We start from the raw sequence: 24,317 nt of genomic DNA, 5'->3' as shown, positions 1-24,317 counted from the left end.
TATAGACCTTGACGAAAATAATCGAAAGCATCAATCACAATCTATTTGGAAAACCTCACTGTGTATTAGATGCAAATTATGACTATCTCTTCCTAACTCAAACATTCAGTCAACAGGGGTGAAGACTGAGATGCAGAGTGCCAGCTGCCTGAAATACATGACCTAACATCATCATTCACCAAACGGGTCCTGTCCCAAGAGCCTTGGTATGGTAGGTCTCTTTTCTGCCTGAAAGTGTGCATGCCCAGAGACACAGAGGGGCTTTGAATTCCACAGCAGAGTTTCCTTGTATAAGATACAAGAGACAGAAGTACAAGTTAAGCCTTTAAAGAGAGACCTCAGCTCTGCAAGAAAAGGAGACTGAATAAAGCCTTTCCATTGTGCAGAGTAGTACAAATCCCTTCCTAAGCTCTGTAACTTTTACCAATTTCCTGTCTTGCACAGACTCCACACAGACCTCTACAAGCTCCAGTCTCTGTTGCTTCCAAAGGCCCAAAAGACTCAGGTATGTCTGCCCCACCTTTGAAGATTCTGACATTGGAATGTAGGGTAACCTTGCTCCTCTGCAAGAGGAACAATCTCTGAATGCAGCGGGCTCTATCAGGTGACACCCAGGTTTGTCAGGATAAAATGAACAATTTGATGGGTAGCATATGGAGAAGCTTAGTTTTCATGGCCACTGGGTAACACAGTCTTACTGAAAACTTCATAGAAACTTAAATGATTGTTCTCCTTTTCTGAACCCACTCCTGACTTCATCACATACCCACAACACTAATGTTTTACTTCTGTTTCAAAACACATATTTCTGTCCTGTTGTTTCATCATTTAGCCCTTAATAACTGAGTCATAAGCAGATTTCATTGTTAAAAAAAAAAAATAAAGGATTGTTTCCTAGTTCTTAGCATAGAATTATGAGCAAAAGAACAGGTACAAAAATAGTTGCTTTCAATTTCACAAACTCATTCGTTATTGCTGAATTTCACATGTTGAATTGAATGGCAAGCATAGGTTTTTACCGCATTTTATGAGTTTTCTCATTAAGGTACACTTTTGCAACTTCTTGAGCTTAGCTTTAGGATCCCATTGGCCTGAGTACAGCTTGAGAATTCCTGCTGTATAGGAATAAAGCATGTAGACAGAGAGCCTGGGCCTTGTTTCCAAAGAGCCTCTCAAAACACCACTACATATCCAGTTCCTATTAAAACACTGAACTCACCTTGCTTTGAGAGACATCGCTTCCTCTCATGTTTGTCTTATACTTCACGAACTGCAGAAATCTGTGAAGACTCAGGCAAAGTAACAGCACACATTTTTGAATTTTTATTAGCCTTTATTTTACTTGTTCAGCTAAAACCACTTTATTGTCACAATACCACTTTATTGTTTTTACAGACACTGCAGTATTTCCCAAAACCCACATTTCTAATTTGGTTTTAAAAAACTCCTTTGCGTTTTGCTGTGTGTCAAGCAAAAGGCAAACTAAGCCAAACACTACCATAATTCATTATTTACTAGAACATTTGGTGATGAGAAATTCCTAAGAAGAGCATTCACTGAGAAGTAAAAAAGCTGAGCTGAGAACAAGTTGAGCTCACCTATAAACTTTGCTTTAGAGAGATGTTACTGAAGCATCCAGCACTCTAAAGGCAACATCCCTCTCATCCACTAGCAGTCACCCAGTCACCAGGTTGTTCTTGGTCAAAAATTCTTTATTTTTGGGAGATAAATACAGCTTTGTAATCTTCCAAGTGTGACAGTTCTGCCTGTCCCAGTATGTGGTTGAGGTGGTTGTGGGTTGTGACTGGAGAGCTGGGGGTGAAGAGGGAGAAGGCAAGGCCTAAACAATGCTGTTGTGGAAACTTTAGCAAAGGTTTTTGAGACCATAGGTATGACTTCATGACTGCTTAATGTAATTTCCTTACTGAGGGAGGGGGAAGCAGTAAAAGACCTAAAGTAGGCTTATGTACTTTTTTTTTTATGCTTTATAAAACACTCTTAACCTAACTCTTGGAAAACCAATCACACAATGCCTTTTTGTGCAGTCACAGCAAGAGCAATACTCTCTCACAAATTACAGTTCTCCAGGCACCTGTTTACATTAGAACATTCACAAGAAGTTTGTTGTCCAAGTTGGTAGTGACTGGCTAAGAAGATAAATAATAAAAACTGGTAAATAGTGAAGCATCAGCTGTATGTTGTATGCAGCTACGCTTTCTTAATTTTTTTCATTCCTTCACCTTTGGCATTATACTGTTAGTTTATAGCCCAAACCCAGCAGAATAACTCAAACACTGTTTGAATCCACCTGTATATTTCACTAATATAAGCACCTATTTTTGCTTGATTTGAGCAGGAAGACTTGTGGTGGTGACATGGAGCAGAATACCTAAATTGGAATGGACTTGTGCCGCTCATTTGTCGCTGCCGATGCAACACAAACCGGATCAGCCAGGGTGGCAATTGAAATAGGGACAGGAACGATCGAGTAAGCCCGGAAAAAAACTTTAATAATAGCCTGAGCCAACAAAAGAACCTAAGCCAAACACAGTATGGGGCAACCTCGAAAGACCCAACAATGGGGCAAACAAAACAATATATAGACTCTAGCCTGGACAATGGACCAATGAACAATTACGTTACCATATATGTAAAACGTTGTTAACCAATCACATACAAGAACTCAGAACATAACCTTATATGGTGCAATTTCATTAACATAATTATACCCACAATCCCATTCTTCTCTCCATAATCTAACCAGATGTTCCCCTTCCTAGCATCTCGTTTCCCATGGTCTTAGAATAATGTCCACTTTGTTGTCAACCAGGGCCAACTGGCTCCCAGTCTCCAGCTGCTCAATTCCCACATTCATGTAGTCCAATAATACAGTGTGGTCCAGAACTTGTGGAACAGAGAGACTTCAGGTTTCATTCTACAGAGCAACATACAAAATGGTCAAATAATTTTGGAGGCAGATATTATAAGTTTAGTAAATAACAGAAATAAATTAGTCAGAGTTGCTTGTGGCTCCTGAACTCAGATCCCTTACAGCATTTAAGATGAGATGAGGTGTAAATTCCTGAAGATTGGTTCTGCATACTTGGGAAAAATAGATGGAGAACATGTTGAAGGAATACAGGAAAGCTGTATGATTTTCTCTTGCTTCACACAAATAATTTCTGTCTCTAGGAACAAGATTTATAAGTCCTCTTTTTTCTTTCTACCTCCCTGCATAATTGCATTAGACAAATGAGATAAGCCCACCGTTTCACAAAGAGCTACTTTACTTTCTTGTAAAGTGAGTGTCTGACAAGACCATTACTCAAATTTGCAATGCTGCTAGCACTTCCAAGATATAAGGCAAAGTCACCTGAAATTTCAAAGTTATTCAGTCTGGTATCACACTATCACACTAACTACTTTGAAGTACAAGTCATCTCACGTTAACTGACTCAACTAAATGGATACTTTAATCTTTGTGACTTTCAGCCCTGGCTTTACTCAATTTTAAGGAGATAAACCTCAAGAAACACTCAGGTGCTAGGATGAGATCCTGCAAATATCCATATGACAATGATTCAGTGTCTTCAGCACAGGCTAGAAAATAAGGCAAGGGGCCATACACTGATGTACAGAGAGAATCCCCAATACTGAAAAACTGCTTATGCAGGCCAAGCTGTCTCTTCTACAAGCTGAGTGAAACAGCATTCTGATGAAATCATAATTTATAATGGAGTGTGTCCAAAATGACAGAATCATAGAATGGTTTGGATTAGAAGAGACCTTGAAGATCATCTAGCTCCAATGCTCACAGGTAGGGACAACTTCCATTAGACCAGGTAGCTCAAAGCTCCAGCCAGCCCGGCCTTGGACACTTCCACAGATGAGGCAACCACAACTTCTCTGAGCAACCCATGCCTCACCACTCTCATAGTGAAGAATTCCTTCCTAACATCCAGTCTAAACCTACCTTCTTCCAGTTTAATGTCATTGCCCCTTGTCCTACCACTCACTACCATACCCCCATAAAAAAAACCCTCTTCAGCTTTCCTGAAGGCCCTCTTTAGGTACTGAAGGGCTGCAATGAGGTCTCCCCAGAACCTGTTATTCAGGTTGAACAACCCCAACCCTCTGAGCCTGTCTTCATAGGAGAGGTGCTCAAGCCTTCTGATCATCTTCATGGCCCTCCTTTGGACTTGTTCCAACAGGTCTACCTCCCTCTTATACTGAGGCCCCAGAGCTGAACACAGTACTCCAAGCACTTCATCTATGCTAGTGAAACAGTTGCACTTACTCATCTGAATTACAGCTTTCTCTAAACTGTGTTTGACCTTACAGACCTAATATGTTACTTTTACACACCAGTGTAAATGGACTGTGACTTAAGGACCCAAGTCTTGGGGAAACTTACAGGGTTTTAAGAAAATCATAAAGAAACTTCTTAATATTTTTCATTAAACAATGAAGCCCATCCATAATCTAGCAGACATTCTTTTGGCCATTTTAATGTAGATCACCAAAAATGCTTCTTCATGGATATATTTGTGGAAAATTTGACCTAGCAAAATATCCTACTACAGCTAAGAGTGTTTTAAAATGCAGACGACACAACTGTGTAGTCAGAAAAACCTCCCAAATCTCATTTATTATACAGGAGCTTAATTCCAGGGCTATAGATGCAGACACAGACTTCTTTTGATTTTTAAATAAACTCATTCTGCTGGTCTTTTTTTTGGATGCAGCAAAAAATAACATCATGGTACTTCAAGGGTCAATGCTGCAATGTGTACACAATAAAAGCAATTTATTATAGTTTTGCTTCACAGGTGTCTATCGAGCACTGTATTCAGCAAAAAGGAAAAAAAAGCTGTGAAGCAGCATATTGTTCATCAGAATGACACATCACGGTAATTATTTCTGTCCTTCTGGGAATATAGGTTCTGCAACAAGGCACTTTTTGTTACAGCAGCAGTGCTTCAGAAAAGTAAATAATAATAATGCTTATATAAAAGATCAGCAAATTAGGAGATTCTCAACCTGAATTTCAACAATTACTTTTATTTCAAAATGCAAGAGGTAAAGTATTTGCTTTCACTGTAAAGATGCATGTAACTGATTTTAATTCAGCTTTTATGAGGTGCCCTGTTTGAGTATTTTGACAAATGCTAATGTATTCCACTTTTCCTGAGTGAATATCCTAACAGGGTGTGTGAGGAAGCATGCAAGTTTGGCTTTGTTTAGCAGGACCTCAGCTTTGTGCAGTTCTTTCTGACTCAGCACTAAAGGCCAATTTTACATCAAAGTTCTATGCTGCAATCTTACCTTCTAAAAATTCTTAGCACAACAAATCTGTCAATACTTTCTGCCTAGCTACATTCTTTGGAGAAATGGCCAGCTGCTTCCATCCTGTAAGGTTCTTCTTCCATCTGGAACAAAATACTTCACACAAAATGCCATAATAGCATTAGTTTAGACATCAGGACCCCTCCCCAAGTAGAAGACCATCCACTGCTGGCATTCCCACCAGGCGACACACCTGAAAGTTCATTTCTTAGTTAATGGGGATTGCTGGTTAGCTAGATCTGAACTGTAGCAGATCTCACCCCTCAAATATTTTAATATTCTATTTTTTACTAAAATGTCTGAAATGTATAAGTATTGAACTCATTTACATTTCAGAAAATTTATTTTTCAAAACTTTTAGTAAGGAAGTGACCTTTAATCTTGGCTCTTAAAAAAATAATGAAAAGGAGGTTGTTTTCAAGAATGTATTTGCATGAAGTGAAAGGGTCTTACAGCATTAAACGTCTCTTGCACTATTTATTTCATGCCAAGTCCGGATTTTGCTAGCTAAAAGTTTTATTCGGATCAAAGAGAAAAGTTTTGCCTGTGCATTTCTAGAGAAGTTAAGGGGTTTACATTGTCAGAGTAGTCTCTATAAAATTAATAGACACCAGATGGCCCCAAAGCACTCACTTATCTAAGAAACAGATTTCAGTTTCCCTGTATGGAAAAAGAAAAAGGAGCTGCATAGTTTGATGTTCGAAGTTATGGGTGCTTCAAGTTTTAGAAGGAAAATTGCCCTGAAATTTATCAGATATATATATATATATATATATAGAGAGAGAGAGAGAGAGAGAGATAGGTAGATATATGATTAGGATAATAGGTAGATATATGATTAGGATATAAAAAATAAGGTTAAGATACTTACCTGAGAAAATCTTGGACTGCCTTTGCATTTGATTGGCCAGATGTAACAGCATCTCAAAAAAAAAAAAAAAAGCTGCAACTAACACCTATGCAGAGCTTGGTCCTGTAGGAGCAAGGATAGTAGATGCCACTTGCATGCGCTTACTAGATATACTGAAGTGGAAGGCTCAGTCTGTGTGATTAGGCACCAGCACCAGACTGGCTGGAACTGAAGACAGTTGGGAACAGGCAGACAAAGGACTGTTAAAAGAGTTTGAAAAAATCAAATAGGAAAGGGAAAAAAAAGATAATTAGGTGGGTCCAGTGAGAACACCCAATCCTCCACTCAACAAAACTAATTAAATTTCTGTCATTAATGGCAACAGACAGAGATAGGTCTTAAGTTTGTTGACAAGATATAAGCAGGGAAAATATTGGCACAGAGGTGCTTTATATTTCAAGTAGAGCTGCAAACACAACTTCTAGTACTTAGGCTCAGCTAGGAAAGAGTAGGAAACCCCTTCTACATAATTAGTGACACTGACACCAAGGTCAGAGCAAAAATGTATTGAAATCCAAACAAAGCAATGGTTTAGATGCAGTTATTTATCTCAGAGATGGAATCTACTATTTATGTACTGGTAGAGAGAAAACATGAGCCTTCTGAAATGCATTCTCTTTCCCTCCCCACAAAAAGATGTCAGGAGAAGAAACGTGTGCACATAAAAAGGTGCAGTGTATGTTTATTTTAAATAAGTACTCATACAGAGGACATCGATATCACACAGCAAAAGTCAGATTCCTGCTCCAAATTATCTCTGCCTCACAAAAGGTAATATAAACGGAAGATTAGACTTGCTATTTGGCAACAAACATTGCAAAAATAGTATGTATTTCCATTAGGAAGTACTTTACTACACCTTATTCTTGGCTCACCTCATGTTACATGATTGCCATTGGTGACTACAATTTTCACAGAAGTTGGATCATGCTCAAATACACTATTTTTATAATAAAACCAAACCAATTCTATTCATGTGCAATTTTAGATTAGCCGATTAAAGTTCCAACTTTAACAGTTTATTCATTTTTATTTCATTTTGAACTTTAAAATTCAGTCAATTATATGACATCATATATCACAAAGATGAAGCCATTTGCTTAATTTTCTCTGTAGTTCAGAAAGGTAGATGTTGAAGTTGCCTTACACTGAGATCCAAGAGCCTCGGTGTTTAAATTGATGCTAAAAACCTTATAAATGGTTTAAATGGTGATGTGGGTTGACCCCACTCAGCAACCAAGCAGCAGCCTATGCAGCTGTTCACTCCCCTTATCTCTCTTCCACCCCTAGCAAGATAAGGAGAGAGGAGCAGCAAAAGCATAACTCACTGGCTGAGATAAAGAGTTTAATAAATGAAGAAATTATATGAAAAGTAAACCACTAAGTGATGCAAAGGCAATCCTTCACTACTCCCACAGACTAATGTCCAGCCAGCTGGCAAAGAGCCACCTTGGAAGCCACACAACCTGCATGTCCTTCTTTCTCTACCTCTTCCTTCTTTTTATTGTTGAGGTGATGCTTTATGATATGGAATAGCTCTTTGGCCAGTTCAGGTTGGCCAGTTCCCAGCCATGTCACTCCCAATCTCCTGCCTACTGACTCTGGGGGCAGACGAGGAAAAAAAGACTTGACCTTGGAAAGGGTAGTTCAGCAACAGCCCAAACATCAGTGCGTTAGCAACACTGGTGTAGATTTTAAATCTAGGACACAGCTCCATACGGGATGCTATGAAGAAAGCTTACTCCATCTCTTCCAGCCCCATTACGGAAAGAAAACTCCAAGTAGTCAGCTATTAATCTGCATGAGATCTCACATGTAACTCACCATTTAGAAGCCCAAAAATCAAAAGCAAGTCACCTACTGTAAAATGCTTTCAGCATATGAAACCATGTGCCAGATTTATCAAACCTGACAGCAACCCACTATAGTCAATACTCTGCCTAACATTGTAGCAGTGGCTTTGACTAGTGTACATATAAAACAAGCAAGCCCAAGGCCTTCCCCAAACATACAACTTTGCATGGGATCTGGCGGGACTTGTGTCCACGTTATCAAAACAGATCTGTTTTCCTCCTACGGTTTCGATACTGGCATATACTGCTTACTCCCAGCAGGTTGTGAGCAGTATTGTACAGTAGATATGCATAAATAGAATCATAAATTAAATAAAATAAGCTAACAAGGTGCTCAGAAAAAGCAGCTCTATGACTCTGCCACATTGCATGAGAACTCAGTTTACAATGTTTGCTTACTCTTGTTCTGGGGGAAAAAAACAAAAAAAACCCCAAAATATAATCTCTTAACAACATAAACTACATATTCCATGGAACTAGTCTTCTTCTTAGAAGACTTCCCTGTTCCACCATCCAGGAGCCCCTATGGCAGTGACACCTACTCCTGCCCATAAATAGACTGGAAATGGAGGGCAGAAGTGATGGTCTGTGGAAACCATCAGTGTGTCTTCAAAGACCTTCAGAGCTTCTCAGTGTCTGTGGGGACAACTGTTCATTAACCCCAAAATAACCCAAACAGCACTACTACTCCCAAAGACAGTAGTTTTCAGTGTACCATAAAGCTCACTTCTCAAGGGTAAAGGTGTTGAGCACTTCAGGAGCTGGGTGTAAACAGTGCATAGCTTTCTGGCACTTTAAGAGTTTAAAGGCAAATCCAGACTATATTCCTTTTCGGGAAACTACTTCTCACCTCCAGAGAGTGATAGAGGAGAGCCAGGAAAGAGATCTCCACAAATAAAACAAGAAAGGCCACTGCAGACTAGAATACCACAAAAAATTAACCTGTAGCACTGAGAAAAGTATTTAGCAATTCAATCTTACATGCAAAGGCCACTCCTGCAGAGCAGTAAAGCTCTGCTAGAGCAGGTCAGTGCTTGCAGTTCAGTGTTGCTGCAGCAGGAGTTGCCTTGGGGCTCCAGCCCAGAAGCAAGAGCTGGTATGGGGCTCCAGCCCAGGGGAAAGTGTCTTCTCTGGAACTCAGGAGCATCTCTCCATGCAGCAAGAGCTTTCTTGGAAAGCTAGTCAGATTTGAACATGGACCAAGCAAGGTTATCTGCCCTGGGTTTTAAAGGTAGTATTGCTCACTGAAGAGTTCTGCTCTGAATTTGAGAGGCTAAGGCACAATGAAAGCGAGCAATCAAGGCCATGATTATTGGTGTGCAATTTAAAGTAAACCAGGCTCCACTTGCAAGTGAGCTGAATCCACTTTAAGGCATATGGCAGGGCACAATGAACACTGAAAACAGCATCCGTCCAACATAAACAGGACTAGAAATTTCTTCTCTTTCCAAAATATCTGACCCAGACTTGGGTTTCAGGATACCAGTGAACAAAATCCACAGTTTTGTTTGAGGTATTAGAAATTTTACAGCTTGTGCACAGCTCTGTTGCTTGCCACACACCTCAACGCAGATGTGCCAGAACCATCAGAGCTCTGCTGCAAAAGCATCAGCCTTAATTCCCCTTTCCTCTCCCACACTTTTCTGCAGCAGATAAGGATATTTGCCATTCCACAGTGCTACATAGCAAGTAAGCTCACTTCTAAACATATCCAAATAGAAGTTTCTAAACTGCAAAATAAACACAGTTCTTACAGTAAGTTAGGCAGCAAAAGGCAGGTTATAGCTAATATTTCATATTAAATGTAGTGTTTTTTAATGTTTTTTCCTTGCCCTCAGTGTAGCAGTTACAAGAGGCCCTTTTGAACAAAACAGAGACTTCCACAGAAAGTAACAAATTAGTTTACTTTCTGGGCTTTTTAGTCCCTGTCATGACAAAATAGTGATCATCTTGCCTGCTCTTCAGAAGAGGCACTTTTGACACACCAGGTGTTCCTTTGTTACATGCCTGCTCCTCTGGGAGTGGCTTCTTGGCTGCTGGGGCGAAGCTATTGTTTGTTTGCAAGTTTTTGGCTGAATGCTGACCTTTTGTGGAAGGCTGTGCTGGCTTTTTGGTCACTGCTGCTTTGGCTGAAGTTTGAGGAAGCCGTACAACAGACAAAGGTGTGCGTTCAGCAGGTTTGGATAAAGAGGCTCCAGCCTGGGGGGGATTACTAGCATTTGGCTGCTTCCGGCCAGCTGATGACACATTTTTGCTTGTAGGTAACAATGCAGGTGGTGACTTTGAGGCTTTGCTAACTGCAAGGGAAGGTGCAGAAGCAGAAAGTTTTAGTTTGGAAGCAGTTTTCAAGTTCCTTGCTAGGTGAGAAGTTGTTTGTGGGGCTTTCTGAGGATGCTGAGACCCAGCACCTGAGATCTGAGTATCATTTTCAGCAGGTCTTGCTAGGAGTTGCTGGGAATGTGCAAACTTGTCAACAGCGTGCAGATTCGTAACTGGCAGCCGAGCAGCTCCAAGAGTAACCGAATTCACTTTGGTTTTAGTGGCAGATACAGGTTTGCATTTAGCAGGGACACACTTCTGTTTTGAAGTTGTTCCAGCTGTCCCAGACAAGTGAGATGGCTGTTTTTTAGAGGGTGAGAGGACAGGATGGACTGCTGATGCTGGGGAGCCCCAAGGCAGGGCAAATTTCACCTTGGTAGCATCGGGGGACCGAATACGTTTGCGCAACGTTTCAGAGGGAACAAGAGCAGTTCTAGTTCCTGCACGTGAAGAACATTTGCTTCCAGGCTGTGAAGGAGCAGAAGCTGGTGAGTTGCATGCAGGAGACTCCAATTTCTTTGAGGTGCCAGCTAATGGTTTGAAAGGAGACTGCACACCTGTTGCTGAGGACCCTTGTAATTTGGACCTGACTGTTGATGACTTGGCAGTGGAAGATGGGGTCACTGGCACTCTTGGTAATGCCAGGGCAGGGGACTGAGGACATTTAGATACAGCCTTCTTGGCACTGGCCCCAAGACCTAAAACAGGAGCAGGAGGTTTTGATGGCTGCTTTTGAAACATATTGACAGCTGACATTGGATTCATAAGAGGAGGCTCCTGATTTCTAGCTGACGAGCTGGGGACACTGTCACTGGTGACCCCTTTCTGAAATGCCAGGATTTTTTGTTCCAGCGTTGCAAACTGAAGCACTCGGCATGGATCATATTTGAGCAGAAAGCCTTGAAGAGTGTCCCAGCCTCCACCAACACGTACCATCACGTGCTTGCCATGTAGCATCTGAGAATGGAGAAGAGAGGGTAGGAGCAGAAGAACAAGAGAAATTTTTATCTTATTTTATTTTTCTTCATCTTACATTACCACCTATTAAAATTGACTAAAAATAGCACTTCCTTTCTTACAGAGAAACATTTTAAAACAGAAGTTATGTGATAAACAAGTTTTGTGCTTCCCAATTATTTTATTAGATAGCTTCTCCAGCAGAGATAGTAATTCTGTGTCAGGAAATAATGGAAACATCTTTACAGAAGACATTTTTACCATTCTGTAATAATCTTTGTTTAGTATACACAATTCTGGGTATGGGTTTAATTTAAATTAAGGATGTCCTTGTAACAAACTCTTATGACTGCTGATGAGAGTACTCAACTACCCCGCAAATTACAAACCCCAAGAATCCAGATTTTGAACAAGCAACGTTCTCAGGATATTATTCTATGGTATTATCCTTATTTATGTTGCAAGTCATTACTGAAATTTTAAAGACACCACAGAGAAACATTACCTTAGTTTAGTAGGGTTGTAAAATCAATGTTTGTGGATCAAAGACCTAAAGAATGGACTAATTGCACCTATTTAGAATAAGGGATAAAATGACAACTTGTCCCAATCATAATAATTTTTTAATTCTAAAACAACTCTATAAAAATGAGGTATTTCACTTAAAAGCATTTCTTTCCCCAGAATAAATATAAATCAGAGTTCTAAAAAACTACTTACTCGTATGAAGAGTATTTTATCTCCCAGCCTATAGCGTCCCTCTGATAAGTATTCAATTGAAAATCGATGAGAACAACTGCAGGGAGGATCTTCTGCTATATATTTTACCTAGTTATTAAATTGAAAGCATTTGTTAGTGTTTTGACAGAAGCATGAGTTTAACCATCTATTGAGTTAATCTTCTATTAAGAAGGAAGACCCAAGAAGGAAACCACTGACAAAAGGGGAAAAGGAGTCCCCAAATAAGTGCTGGGTTAGAGAAGATCTGCCTCAAAAGAGCCACTTAGAAAAGCAACAAATTGTAAAGGTGAGACTATTGCCAAGAAGGAGAAATAGTGAGTTTTCAGAGGAAGTAAGGATCTGGTGGCTGACACCCCCAAGGAAGCAGAATTTTTACATTACAACACAGAGGACCTTTAAAACAAACAAAATTTTAAGCAGAATAGGAAGATTGTTCATCACTTCCTCTGGACCCACTCGCAAGCTCTACAAATAATTAATTTCATTTGCTGCACACATATTCATTTCCAATTGCTACAGCTACAGAGCTTTGATTTAAAATCTTCTTTCAAAAGACTTTCATCAAAGCTTACTCTGACATCTGATGAAGTGTTATGAAAAGATCAAATTGAAGAGAAACATTCATTGCAGTCATAGAATATTGACACACTAGAAAAATTGAATGAGAGCATTTCTTATACTCAAAGAAGAAAGGAAATCAATGTAGGTTATATGCACTCCAAAACATATAGAAGAGCATTTTATTTACATTTTCCAAAACAAAAAAAATTGATAAAAAGAGGTCCATACCCTTCTGTTTTCTGTTTGAGGAGGCTCACATGTGTTAGATGAAAACCAGCCTGTCCTTACTGAGACAGATCATACAAGTACGAAACTAAGAGTTTCATTTAAAGCCCATATCACACTAAGCCAGTAGCACTTACTGCCTCATGTAGCTCCCCATGGTGACAACATGACTTTGTTGTGCTAAGAGGTGATGGTGGCCCAGAGGTCATCAGCATGGTTTCTTCAAGCTCAATTTCCTTCTCTAGTTTTACAAGTACAGGAGGTTCAACTCCATACCTCAAATACCAAAGCAGAGTGTTTAATTACTAATTTACTAAAGAAAACAAAAAGAAACTGATGATAATAAACTTCTAAAATTATAAGTAGCTTGGTAGACAGGGACATCTAAATCAGTCAGAGGAGTAATTGCCTTGATAATCCAAAGAGAAGGAGCATCTCTTGAGTTTCCAGCAGAAGCCCTTCCCAAGGTAGCCTTGGTGTTACCAGAGGATGCAATAAAAATACTACCAAAACCATGCAGTTGAGGTCATAGTCAATTTAGACAGACTACCTTAAAGCTTCCAGCTCTTCACTAGAAATAAATTAAGTCTACATTTAAATAATAAAGGGATACCTTCCAAAATGCTGAAAAATTTAAACCCCTAAAATAGTATTTAATGCTCAGTGAGTTCTTCCAAGAGGTACACATAAGCTGAATGTATAACTTAAACACACAGCTATAGAAACCAACATAGAACAGCACTCCTCCATGGTAAGAGCCTGATATTTGAAAAAATATTCATATTGTATGATAACCCTAGAAATGCTACTCATTACTTTTTGCACAGAATTAACATCCACTGCATTGCACTTAACAGCTGCAAATAATGCCCTAACTTTGTCTTAGCTTTTACTCAGTAGGATGCGTCCTTCAATTTCTTGTTGCAAGCATGTGTGGATCACATACCCAGATACAATGCGCCCAATTTCCAGCAGACAAAGATACACTTGTCTTGGATCCTTGTGCAACACTAAAAGGGAAGAGAATAAAGAGGAGTTATAGTTCATAGTTATTGCAGGAGACCTATGCAATTAGGTGTAGCCAAGAGAAGGGAGGATGAGGTATCCACACTATAAATTTCCCTTCAAACTACCCAGAGGCAAGGTACATTATCATTGATAAAAGCACTACATGCTTTACAATTCTGATTTTCTATTCCGTAAAGTCTTTAAGCCCATCGTGGCACTCCTGAATCCACTCTTCTCTTCCTCCTAAGAGAAATATGTTTTATGATCTTCCCTCTTGATGAGAACAGAAAACAAAGAAATGTGAACACTTCCCATTCCCCACTCTCAAATGCAATAACAAAGATGAAAAGCACTTAACAACTACAAATAGGAAAATACATCCATCTGTTAATGCTCATGCCTACAGACACAGCTACGAACATGCACTCTGGAAGTTACCATCCACAGGATGATACACTGCAAGGGCCCAAGCTGACAAGTGAACAGCCAGTCAGCCTGAGTGGTTTTAACCCTTGGCTGGGAAAGAACAATCTGGGTGACTTACCAATTAAGTAAGCAACAGATCATTTTTCTTATCACTACTTCAAAAGTTCCAGCTCTGTATTTACAGATGAAATCCAACATCTTTCTGATGTTTGATTTGATATTTAAAAAAGCCTTTGCTTTAAATGTGTTTCCTAAAGTATAATCCAAGTATGAAGTCAGATTTTCTTGTTTACATCATCTACTCCAGGTTCTAAGCTTGCTTTTTAAAAGAGCTGATTATGAAGGGTAAATCTAGAATAGAAAGTTGACACAGCCATAATCTAAAAGCTACTTTTAGAGGCCAATAAATCTCTATTTAGTGTATGAAATGTGTGCACATATGTGTGCGTGTATTTGCCAGCTGTAACAGAAGTGTTTTAATTTGCTTGAATCCAAAAGGGAAAAATCCAAATATACCCCTAGCAAAGACCAAGACATTTGTTATGGCTTGATGTCAAAGGGCACCCCACGATGCCTACTCTTCCTTTCTGCTGTCTCAGGAGCCACTTGATTTATTTCCCTCCCAGTCATCTACAGTTTTCAGGAGGTGCTGCTACATGTACCTGACGGGAAAAAGACAATTGTCAACTTATCCTTCCCCTATTTCGTTCATGAAGAATGGCTTGAAAGTCTGGGAAATAACAGTGGAAAGAATGTTTCATCTTGGAGGCTGCATGTCTGCTCATTTCAACTGCCAAAAAGGCTCACAGAACATATTCATTCCACAAAGCAAGCTTGTGGCAAGAGTTACAGACTTCAAAACACTTCCTTGCTATTAGTGAAAGCCACAGCACTAGGAAATCATGTCTGCTTATCTCAGGGAAGATAAACAGGTTCTAGTTACCTGTCTGCTTACGGGAACTAGTATGTTTAAGCAATACAATTCATACAAGGAACTAAAAAAACCAAATTAAAATAGTCTCATAACCCAGTTCTACTTCTGTATTTCCTGGCACTGAAAAAAGATACACTCACTAGTTAATCAAAATGAGACAAGATGCAAATGATGGCGTTTTCCCAACTGTTTTAAAAGATGACTTATCCAGAAGAGATGCATGGGCAGTCCAGCCAGCAGGTAAATAGCATTTAATGGCAGAAAGACTTCAAAATCCAGTAAATACTATAACAAATTCATATGATTACTGAAAACAAAGATACTTCTCAGTTTTTGCTAGTCTGCTGACAGACAGATATTTTGCTTATAAAAAAAAAAAAAGCCAAACAACAAAACCCAGAATTTGGCTTGCCATAGAAAGTTTTGTATTATTTAATTTTTACTGACATAATAGCTGGTAGAAGAGCATTTCCTTATTTATTATGTGATGAAAGTACGATCCTCTTAACTAGCAGTCAAAAAAATTTTATTCGATTGTATCAGTCTAGAAGATGCTATACAGCACCAGTTGTGCACTGGACAGGCATACTCATAGTTGGTAATATTTATTTTTATAATTATCTTATTAAATGGGAAAATACAAATGGTTTAGAGTCATATTAAGTCCTGAAGTAAATGTTAATTACCAACAGGCTGTTGCCATTTCAGACAACACCTTGATGTTGTCTGAATAACCAAATAACCAAATTTAACTTAACCAAATTAAACCATCATGAATGTATTATTCTGAGGGATTTTTACAACAAGAATGAGCTCTAATACCAAATAAAAGACCTTATTGTGAGTTGACTCCATGACCCTGTGTTCTTCCCACACACAAAGTGAAACCAGCATTTTCCCCTGTTTCTCAGTGGTTCTTTTTACTGAAGAAAAACACGGTATTTTGTTGCACAGCTCTCAGTCCCCACTTCATCCCACACAGTAACTTTCAGAAGTTTGGAAAAGCATCACACAAGTTATGTTAGTCATTGAACTGATTTTTCAAGGCTTTTAGTTGGACACTGCCTTAAAATAAATAAAAGCTTGCACAAGACATGCAAAAATCAAGAGAAAAAGTTCAAAAGTCTATAAAAGGCATCTCCCTGACCAGGTAGTTATTCACAGAGAGATCAAAGCAAACCTTACAAAAAGAATGAGTTACCTAAGCCTTCAGATTCAAAGAGGTAGGTCTCATCAACTCCAATGGCTCTACACCAGTTAAGAAAGTTGGCTGTATTATCTCTGGCAAAGAAAGATCCTGATGGAGCATCCTTCTTACATGGAACTTTTCTCATAGGAAAATTCTGGCAAGGGAAGAAAACAAAGTACACTGTGCACATGAACACTGCCAACAGATTTCAAAGCACATTTGCGAAGCAAAATACACCCTAAATTCAGAGTACAGAAACAGTTGTAACTATTTTTTGTTCACCTCACCTTGTATTCTATGAAAAAAGCTACACTAATACAGGAGGCATTCTACCTTATCATTGTGAATAGTCAACGAGTGAATAGTCCTTAGTTCTGCAGCCTTTGTACTCCAAAGTAACAGAAACTTGCTTGAGATTCACGTTTCAACTAAGCAGTGCTTCTCAGTAAAAACACTGAAGCCCATCTCCAGCTTTGGATACTTTTATGGCTGACCTGCACACAGGAGTTCAGCTACCACTTTCTGGCATAAAACATACTACCAAGTGCCAATGGATATCTTATTAACAAACCACACTGATGTCAGGGGAACAAACTCCAGACTTGGACTAGATGTTCCTCTGGCGAGACTTCTACTGAAATCAAGCTAAAAACATAGTAAGGACCTTAGGATGTGATTAACAAAACAAGTAATTTGCTGGATGAGTTTATCCATCTATAAAGCCACTTTGTTGTTAATCAGTCTCTGGATACACAGCATATGAAATACCTCTTTGGGAAGCCTCATTCACCTGCTTTCCCTGTAACTACTACTTAAAATTTAGGACTTTATAGATATGTATTTAAAAAATCATTATACAACTCACCCTTAAATTATTTGTGCTACAACATTTTTTAACTGTGTTTTGAAGAACATCAATCAATTGGCAAAGCAGTACCCCATTATCAAGTTCTTCTAGCAGCTGTTCTGCTTTGACTTCCACTCCTTTAAGAAAAAGAAAGTCAATATTAGAGTCACTCCACAAAAGGTAAAGAAGTTTCATATGAAGGAAAGAGGTTAGAGGCAACTCCAACAGCATTCCATGGTTAAAGACTAAAAAACTGAAGAAATATGTAAGTAAAATAAAATATTAGTGTAATTAGATTTTAATTAGACTAACAAGATTCAGAAATATGAATTAGAATTATTAATTGTGCAACCCTTAAGAGGTGGCAGCTAATAAAACTGAAATCAAAGCATGCATTGTAATGCAATTCTCCCAGCCATTCAAACTCAAATACACCAGATCTTAATAGTACTGCAACTATTACATGGTAGTGCTGACTAGAATATTGGAAGTGCTTTGAAATTCATTAGAGAGTGAATTATTTTTAAGCTCACCCAGCAAGCCAGACAGCCAGATTGAGAGATCTTCTTGCATAGGCACCAAAGTGGCTTCATGCCGCACAGATATCCACTGGTCATACAGGCACACATCTGCCAAGCCTGGCCCATGCCTCGGAGTCAGAGGACTTCGGGGACTCAAGGGAAGCTCATCTCCAAACCACACCTGCAGAAGATTTCAGTAAGCTGAAGACAGGAAGCTCTAATATTTGCAGTCAGATGACAAAAAATGTGTCGTTCTGAATTAGACTGAAGAACTATTATTCAGAGTGTAAGTGTTCACTTCCCTTTCAACAGGTACAGCAAACCAACACAGCAATCAAATGGTTCTGCTCTTGTTAGTAACTCCTGCATCAATATACCACTGCATTCATTCTCTTGACTCCTTTGAATTTAAAATTACATACTTTCCTGAACACAGAATGAAGAGAACATGCATTAAATGTTTCGGGGTTTTTTAACTCAGCACATTTTAAGTCATGAAATCTTAAAATTATATAATGTATTATAGACTACTGATTTCTTGACCAAACATTTCAGAGGCATTTTGTGCTTAAGTCGTTAAAAATTGTAACATTAAAAGAGAAAATGTTCCCATGCAAGGACATAACACATTTGTTGAACACAGATACTTTGCATTTTTCTTCAGGACTGCATATTTTCTAAACAAGAGGTAACTTACATTTCAAGAAAAGGACTACTCTGAAATTTTGAGAAGAAAAATTTCTGAAGACAGAGTCCATCTATTATTCTTAATTACTTCCCTTCAGTTCAGTGTATATGTTAAATACATTTATTTATTTATACTTAAGTGATTAACTAGCATATCAGGTTATTAAAAAAACCACTTCTTAATCATGATGGAAATTTTTCAATAATCTCAGGCTTTGATTTCAAAACCTTCTTAGCTAACAGCACTAAGAAGTGCATGAGTCACCTATCTGATAATAACAGTGGGTTATCCTTGTCACATTGCTCCTTGTAAAACGGGAAAATTACTATTTTTTTTAATCAGAGGTAACTGGGGAATCTAGTATTTCATCTGCTTTAGGGTAGACTTTTGTATTAAAAAAAAAAAAAAGTATTATACATGTATACAGGATTTAAATACTTCAAAAGGCATTTACCTGAATTGCATTCTGCATGGTCACCTGCTTTACATTAGTTTCTCCTCCTGGGGAAAAATAAGCAATTTTTTAATACAGTCTCTCCTGCTTTCATGAAAATCCTGAGAAAATCCCATCAGTGCTGTTTTGGAAAAATAAGAATTAGTCTAACAGCAAAGAGGGAAATATCTTAGTAGCTAAGGTTTTGATCCAGTATTCAGTCAATTTCAGTTCTCTGCCCTTAGAAAAAAGTGCAGTTATTACAGCAACAGTAGCAACTAACTTTGTATGCATAAACAATGTTCCAAAGTTGGCAAGATTTTTAGGAGCTATGTGATACATATTTTGCCAAAGAGTAATACATATACTTCAAACCACTCTTGGATTTAACACTGTTGACAATGATTTTTCCTCCCAAGTTATCACAAGTGTATCTTGTACATGTGTGCAGACAGATTTATGCATCCTGAGTTTATGTTAATACTTGGAAGACAGTGAAAACCTTAAAGCAAATAAATAATTTTGACAAATAAGATTTTCTCTTATAGAATCATAGAATGGTGTGGGTTGGAAGGGACCTTAAAGATCATCAAGTTCTAGCACAGACATAAGACAAATCAATGTTTTTCATAAATCTCTGTTGGGATTGTGACTTTGCAGGCAGCATGCATGAAGTTTTCAACACAATGCTGCAAATTATTGCAGCAATATAGTTATCAGTACAAATCCCTGGCAAAACAAACATTAAGGAAACTTTGGAGACAATCTAGTCAATGCTTTCTCTCCTGAAGCCAACACTGTATTTTCCAGCATTGCTTTCAACCACGGGAAAATCCAGCACAAGCTTTACACTGGGCTAAGGATTAGTAAATCTTTCCCTGGAGGCTCCCAGTCTAAAGATGTGCAGCATTGCCAGGTTAGCTGCATGCATGTGTATAGAAGGTATTCCTCCATAATTTTCAGTGTATTTTACAGTGTCAGAAAGTTCCCATCTGTGTCTTGAAGCCTGTTAAAAACAATTTACTTGCTCTGTTACTTAATAGCTGCAATAAAATTTCATCTTACTGATTAAACTGAAAACCAGATTGCAGACATTATCAGACATTTTAAAGTCATCTGTTCTCATTTAAAAATAAGTAATTTTCCTCTCCTGTCCCAGATACTTAGGCTTTGTATGTAGATGGCATCATCATCTCTCCTGCACAACCTGGCCTTCCTATGACAAAAGGCTGAATAATCCGTCACAGAAAACACAATTCTTGCAAAAATTCTCACCCTTTCATCCTACATAGAAAGCAGCAGGGTGTCATTTCCCCTCCTTTTTCCTTCCCACTGCCTTAAACCTCACAGACACAGACATGTATCGGGCATTTCAAGCAACTTACCTCTGCAACTGGCAAATGAGCAACCAGTTTGGTTTCAGGTGAAGACAATTCCTTGTACCAGGACTGCTAGCACTTCTCAGAGTGCTTATCAGAGACACTCCAAGTGATATCTTTTCCCTTGTATTTCTAGGGAAGGAACAAAAAAAAAAAAAAAAAAAAAAAAAAAAAAAAAAAAAAAAAGACATCCTCTCCTTGATGTCATTTTTCCTTCTATGAATGAACAAGGGAAGGGTATATACCAAGCATTACTAATGAGCATGCTATGCTTCCCACAGCTTTGTCCAGGGGAATACGTTTTCCTTTGGCATAAGAAAGCTATTGTCCTAAGAGAAGCTCAATAAGAGGCTTCATTGATTAAAAAAATAAATAAAACAATGGCAGAACAGCCAGTAGAGAAGCTGGTCTCATTAAAATAAGGAGTTCCATATAGGCTAACAAGAGCTCTAGCATATTAACTGCCAAGGGAAAACAAAAGACAGCCTAATTCACAGGGAGCACTCAAAATATGAACAAAGCAAAATATTCACACTGCAGCTATCACAGGAATGCTCAGTATCTGCAGTTTTGTGGCATGCCTAACAAAAACTAGTCTTGCCAAAAAAAAAAAAAAAAAAAGGAGATGGAGAAAAATTGTGGCACTTGAACTTCAAGGGCCTGCTCTTCTAAAACAAGCTATTTTGTAAGCCCATTTGTCAAATCTCCCTAGAAAGTCAAAAGGCTTTACTTATTATCAGGGCATCTGAAAAACACTTAACAAAAACCCCCTCTGATGATGCCAGCTACAGTGCATGAATTTTAAGTTGAAAAAGTAATACAGTACCATTACCCATTTTCAGATGCCAAACGGTTCAGCTCAGAGATTGCAGGGAATACAGATTAACGTAGCCTGGTCACTTACTGCAAGAGGCACAGGAGGAGAAAACCCAGATCTGCCACCTTCAAGGAGTCAGCCTGCAAATGTGCAGAAGGTGCTGTGGTGAGGTGAATACTGCAGTATTAGGCAGAGTCATAACCAATCTGACTTCTTCTAAAACCAGTTGGGTTCCCTGCATCAAAAAGCTATACATAATGAATGAAGTAAGTATTTGATACTGAACTTTGGCAGCTCCAGATAGGACTGTATCACTTTCCACATATGCCAGTTTTATCAACTCTCATTCAACAGGCATTTGGTGTTCAGACACTGAAATTTGTGAAAGAAAGGACCTCAGAATAAAAGTACACTGTAAAGGTCCCCTGCATAGTTTCAGGCCATGCCATTATCATTTCCAGGCAGACCCTGATACCCTCAAGGTCCCTTGGGACAAAAGACTGAATAAGCCCACCATAGTAGAAACAATTCTTTTAGTAATTCTTCCCCTTCCTCTTTCTGGTGTTGTTTCTTCCCCATTTTCCCCTCCCTGCTTCACCCCTTAAAAAAGGAAAACACCAGAAACTTGTGCGCATTTCCCAACCAGGGGGCAGTCAATCCAGTTCCAAGCTCAGTAAGCATAGAGGTCCCCCCACCACCTACCCTACTTTCAGGAAACACCTCATTTCTGCTGGTACTTCTTCTGCCAATGGCTCTGTGGGGTGGAAGGAGAGAAGCTGTCACCTAGCCACACCTTACAGCTGGATCAATACAGAGACACTGGTTTACTAGGAGACAGGTGGTCAGCCCCAAATGATATATCAGGAGAGGCAAGAATTGCCTTCAGCTGGTTGAGTGCCAAACCTCCAGTGAAGGACTAGAACTATGGATCAACATCTGGTAAGAGAAATGAGAAAAAAATCACTATCTATTGACACATGGCATAGGGACAGGCATTCCTCAGGAAAGGGGGTGCAGACACACCCTGGACAAGACCCACACAGACTTGTGAGACCACAGTTTGCCTCTGCTCTCCACAGAGATGCCCAGACACTCCGAGAAACAGCAGAGTCAGCTAATACTAAAGCACTTTACACGAATACCTCAGGGTGTTAACACATGCTCTTAGACGCTACATTAGATAGCCTGCTTAGGATCAGTTGTATCAGTATTTATAGATCACTCACTGGGGCCCAACCAGCAAGACATGCTACACTAATTACAACCCTTTCTGACGCACAACATGAACCAAGTCCAAGTCCCATTTTACTTGACTGAACAGTTTACATATAAACAAACAAACAAAATCCATAACCCTACAGATAGGTCAATGGTTGCTTCATCAATGTTTTAACTATCTTAAGTGGCACCTAAAGGGATTCACAGGCTCATTAAAATGCCTTCTGTTAACAGGCTCATTAAGAAAAAAACTTGGATAGAAACACTTCTACAACTTCACCCTATATTTAAGATATATAACATCATCTTCTATTCCACCAACACCCAAAGGCAGACACAGCAGCCTAACCCAGAGCAACTAGATTAGTCTTGACTGTAGCTACTGAAACCCATGTTTATAAACACACTGAAATGAAAGAAGCTGTCACGTCAGTATCTGTTGAAACCTACTACAGGATAGTGAAGATTTTTTTTACAGACACATCTACTAACACGCAGAAGAAAAGGGGTAGGCACAAGAGGCATCCACTGAACAGAGCGGAGCGATACTCCCTCCATCACTACAGCAATTACAGAGCCTTTATGTTGCCTTACTGAGTCAGCAGGAGCCCTGCTTCCCTGGGGAGGCCTCAGAGGCATGAAAGAGAAAGAACCAGACTAGTCAGTCCGAGGTGATGAGCTTTAAGGTGGCAACCATCCCCTTACATTAAGGCACGCTGACTGCTCTCCTCAGAGACTGCCTTTCCACACCTCTCCGTGAAGTGCACACAAGCAGAGGCAGTGAGCACGCTCTCCCCCTACTAAATAGCAACAAGACCCTAGGTACGCCTGTCTGGGCAGAGAAACCCACTTGAAATCAGGGAGGAGCACTTCGTCTCAACAGCTGCCATCTCCACAGGAGACATGCAGACGGCTGCTTTCCCACAGGAGCATCCAGTTTGGGCAGAGGCTGGTTGACACCAGACACACTGCTCCAGCTGCTCCCTCACATAGCTCTTCTCTCCCTCCCATTTCTACACACTTCTTCCAGCAAAGCAACACGGAGGGGAGCATTTTTCGGTGCCCATTTAGCAGGCTGCTGGCTGGCCACAATCAAGAGCAGTTTATTATGAGTTAAATATAAAATCCTGTCTTATTCTGAAAGCTCCACCCGGTACAATTTCAAACGCATAGTCCAGCTAGTCCTTATAGCTCCTAAAGGAACACATGTACTTTTTCCCATGTCTTTATCTGATAGTATGCCCAAGGCGACACACAGCATCCCTGGAACACGGCCAAGATTTTGGGCAAAGAAAGGAGTCAGACGCTTTTCGACTTATTAAGCAACATGAATGAGTGCGTTAGCCAAGAGCACTGGGGCAAATTTCCTACAGAAATAGCACTGCATCTTCGAACGCCTGCGTAGGGCACAGGAGAGACTGGTTTGAAAGCTGCTATGCAAAAACTTTCCTCTCTCCCTTCCCCACGGTAAGTTTCGAGGCACTTCCCCTCCGACATCCGTGACAGAGAGTCTGGATGAAACTGCTGCGGCTGGACGGGTGACCGGGCCGATCCCAGTGACCGGCTCCGCCCAACACCGGGCTCCGCCGGGGCTCCCCGACACGCGGGCTCCCAGCGCTGCCCCTGCAGACAGGCGGGACCCGCCGAGCACCGCCGCTCCGGAGCTGCGCGCCCGAGACACCGACGCGAGCGGAGCTCCGCCGCGGGGTCCCCGCCCGGCGCCGAGACCGAACTCGCAGCCCCTCCGCACCTCCCCCGCGGGCCGGAGCCGAGCCGCCGCCACCACCCCCCGGTACGGGCTGCCGTCACACCCACCGCTCTGCCGCGCCGTGCCGCGCCGTGCCGTGCCGCGTCCTTACGGCGCACCGAGCGCCGCCGCCCCGGCCCGCGCCGGCCGCTCCTTTCGAAAGCGCCAATCGGTGCCGGGGGCGGGCCCGGGCCCGTG

The 24,317-nt window shown here is 40.1% G+C and overlaps 1 protein-coding gene across 5 annotated transcripts; it reads right to left on the bottom strand.

Annotated features, from left to right (window-relative positions):
* Positions 1 to 6,912: 6,912 nt before the first annotated feature.
* On the bottom strand, positions 6,913 to 24,252 carry GAS2L3 (growth arrest specific 2 like 3). Of its 5 annotated transcripts, none has more exons than XM_066183457.1 (12): positions 24,188 to 24,252; positions 21,857 to 21,908; positions 21,242 to 21,294; positions 20,344 to 20,469; positions 18,980 to 19,026; positions 17,850 to 18,018; positions 17,335 to 17,453; positions 16,482 to 16,623; positions 13,859 to 13,922; positions 13,050 to 13,188; positions 12,106 to 12,213; positions 6,913 to 11,385 (listed from the first exon to the last, which is right to left on the bottom strand). In XM_066183457.1, exons 5-12 carry the CDS (start codon positions 18,995 to 18,997, stop codon positions 10,012 to 10,014), a joined length of 2,133 nt encoding a protein of 710 aa, XP_066039554.1. In that variant the 5' UTR covers positions 18,998 to 19,026; positions 20,344 to 20,469; positions 21,242 to 21,294; positions 21,857 to 21,908; positions 24,188 to 24,252; the 3' UTR covers positions 6,913 to 10,011. The 5 variants fall into 5 exon arrangements, with proteins under 5 accessions (XP_066039554.1, XP_066039555.1, XP_066039553.1 ...); XM_066183458.1 differs by lacking the exon at positions 24,188 to 24,252 and adding an exon at positions 24,123 to 24,153; XM_066183456.1 differs by lacking the exon at positions 24,188 to 24,252 and having other exon boundaries at positions 21,857 to 22,087.
* Positions 24,253 to 24,317: the final 65 nt, after the last annotated feature.

Source organism: Chamaea fasciata, unplaced genomic scaffold (assembly GCF_029207755.1).
Source record: "Chamaea fasciata isolate MVZ Bird 193981 ecotype frontalis unplaced genomic scaffold, bChaFas1.0.hap1 SCAF_5, whole genome shotgun sequence".
Lineage (NCBI taxonomy): Eukaryota > Metazoa > Chordata > Aves > Passeriformes > Sylviidae > Chamaea > Chamaea fasciata.
This window is presented reverse-complemented; position numbering and strand designations above follow the sequence as displayed.

Coding starts and splice junctions, on each gene's coding strand:
- GAS2L3 (XM_066183457.1), bottom strand. Junction 13,923..16,481: donor CTTTGAATCTGAAGGCTTAG/GTAACTCATTCT, acceptor CTTCCCTTTTAG/TGTTGCACAAGGATCCAAGA. Junction 13,189..13,858: donor ATTGGGCGCATTGTATCTGG/GTATGTGATCCA, acceptor TTGGTATTTGAG/GTATGGAGTTGAACCTCCTG.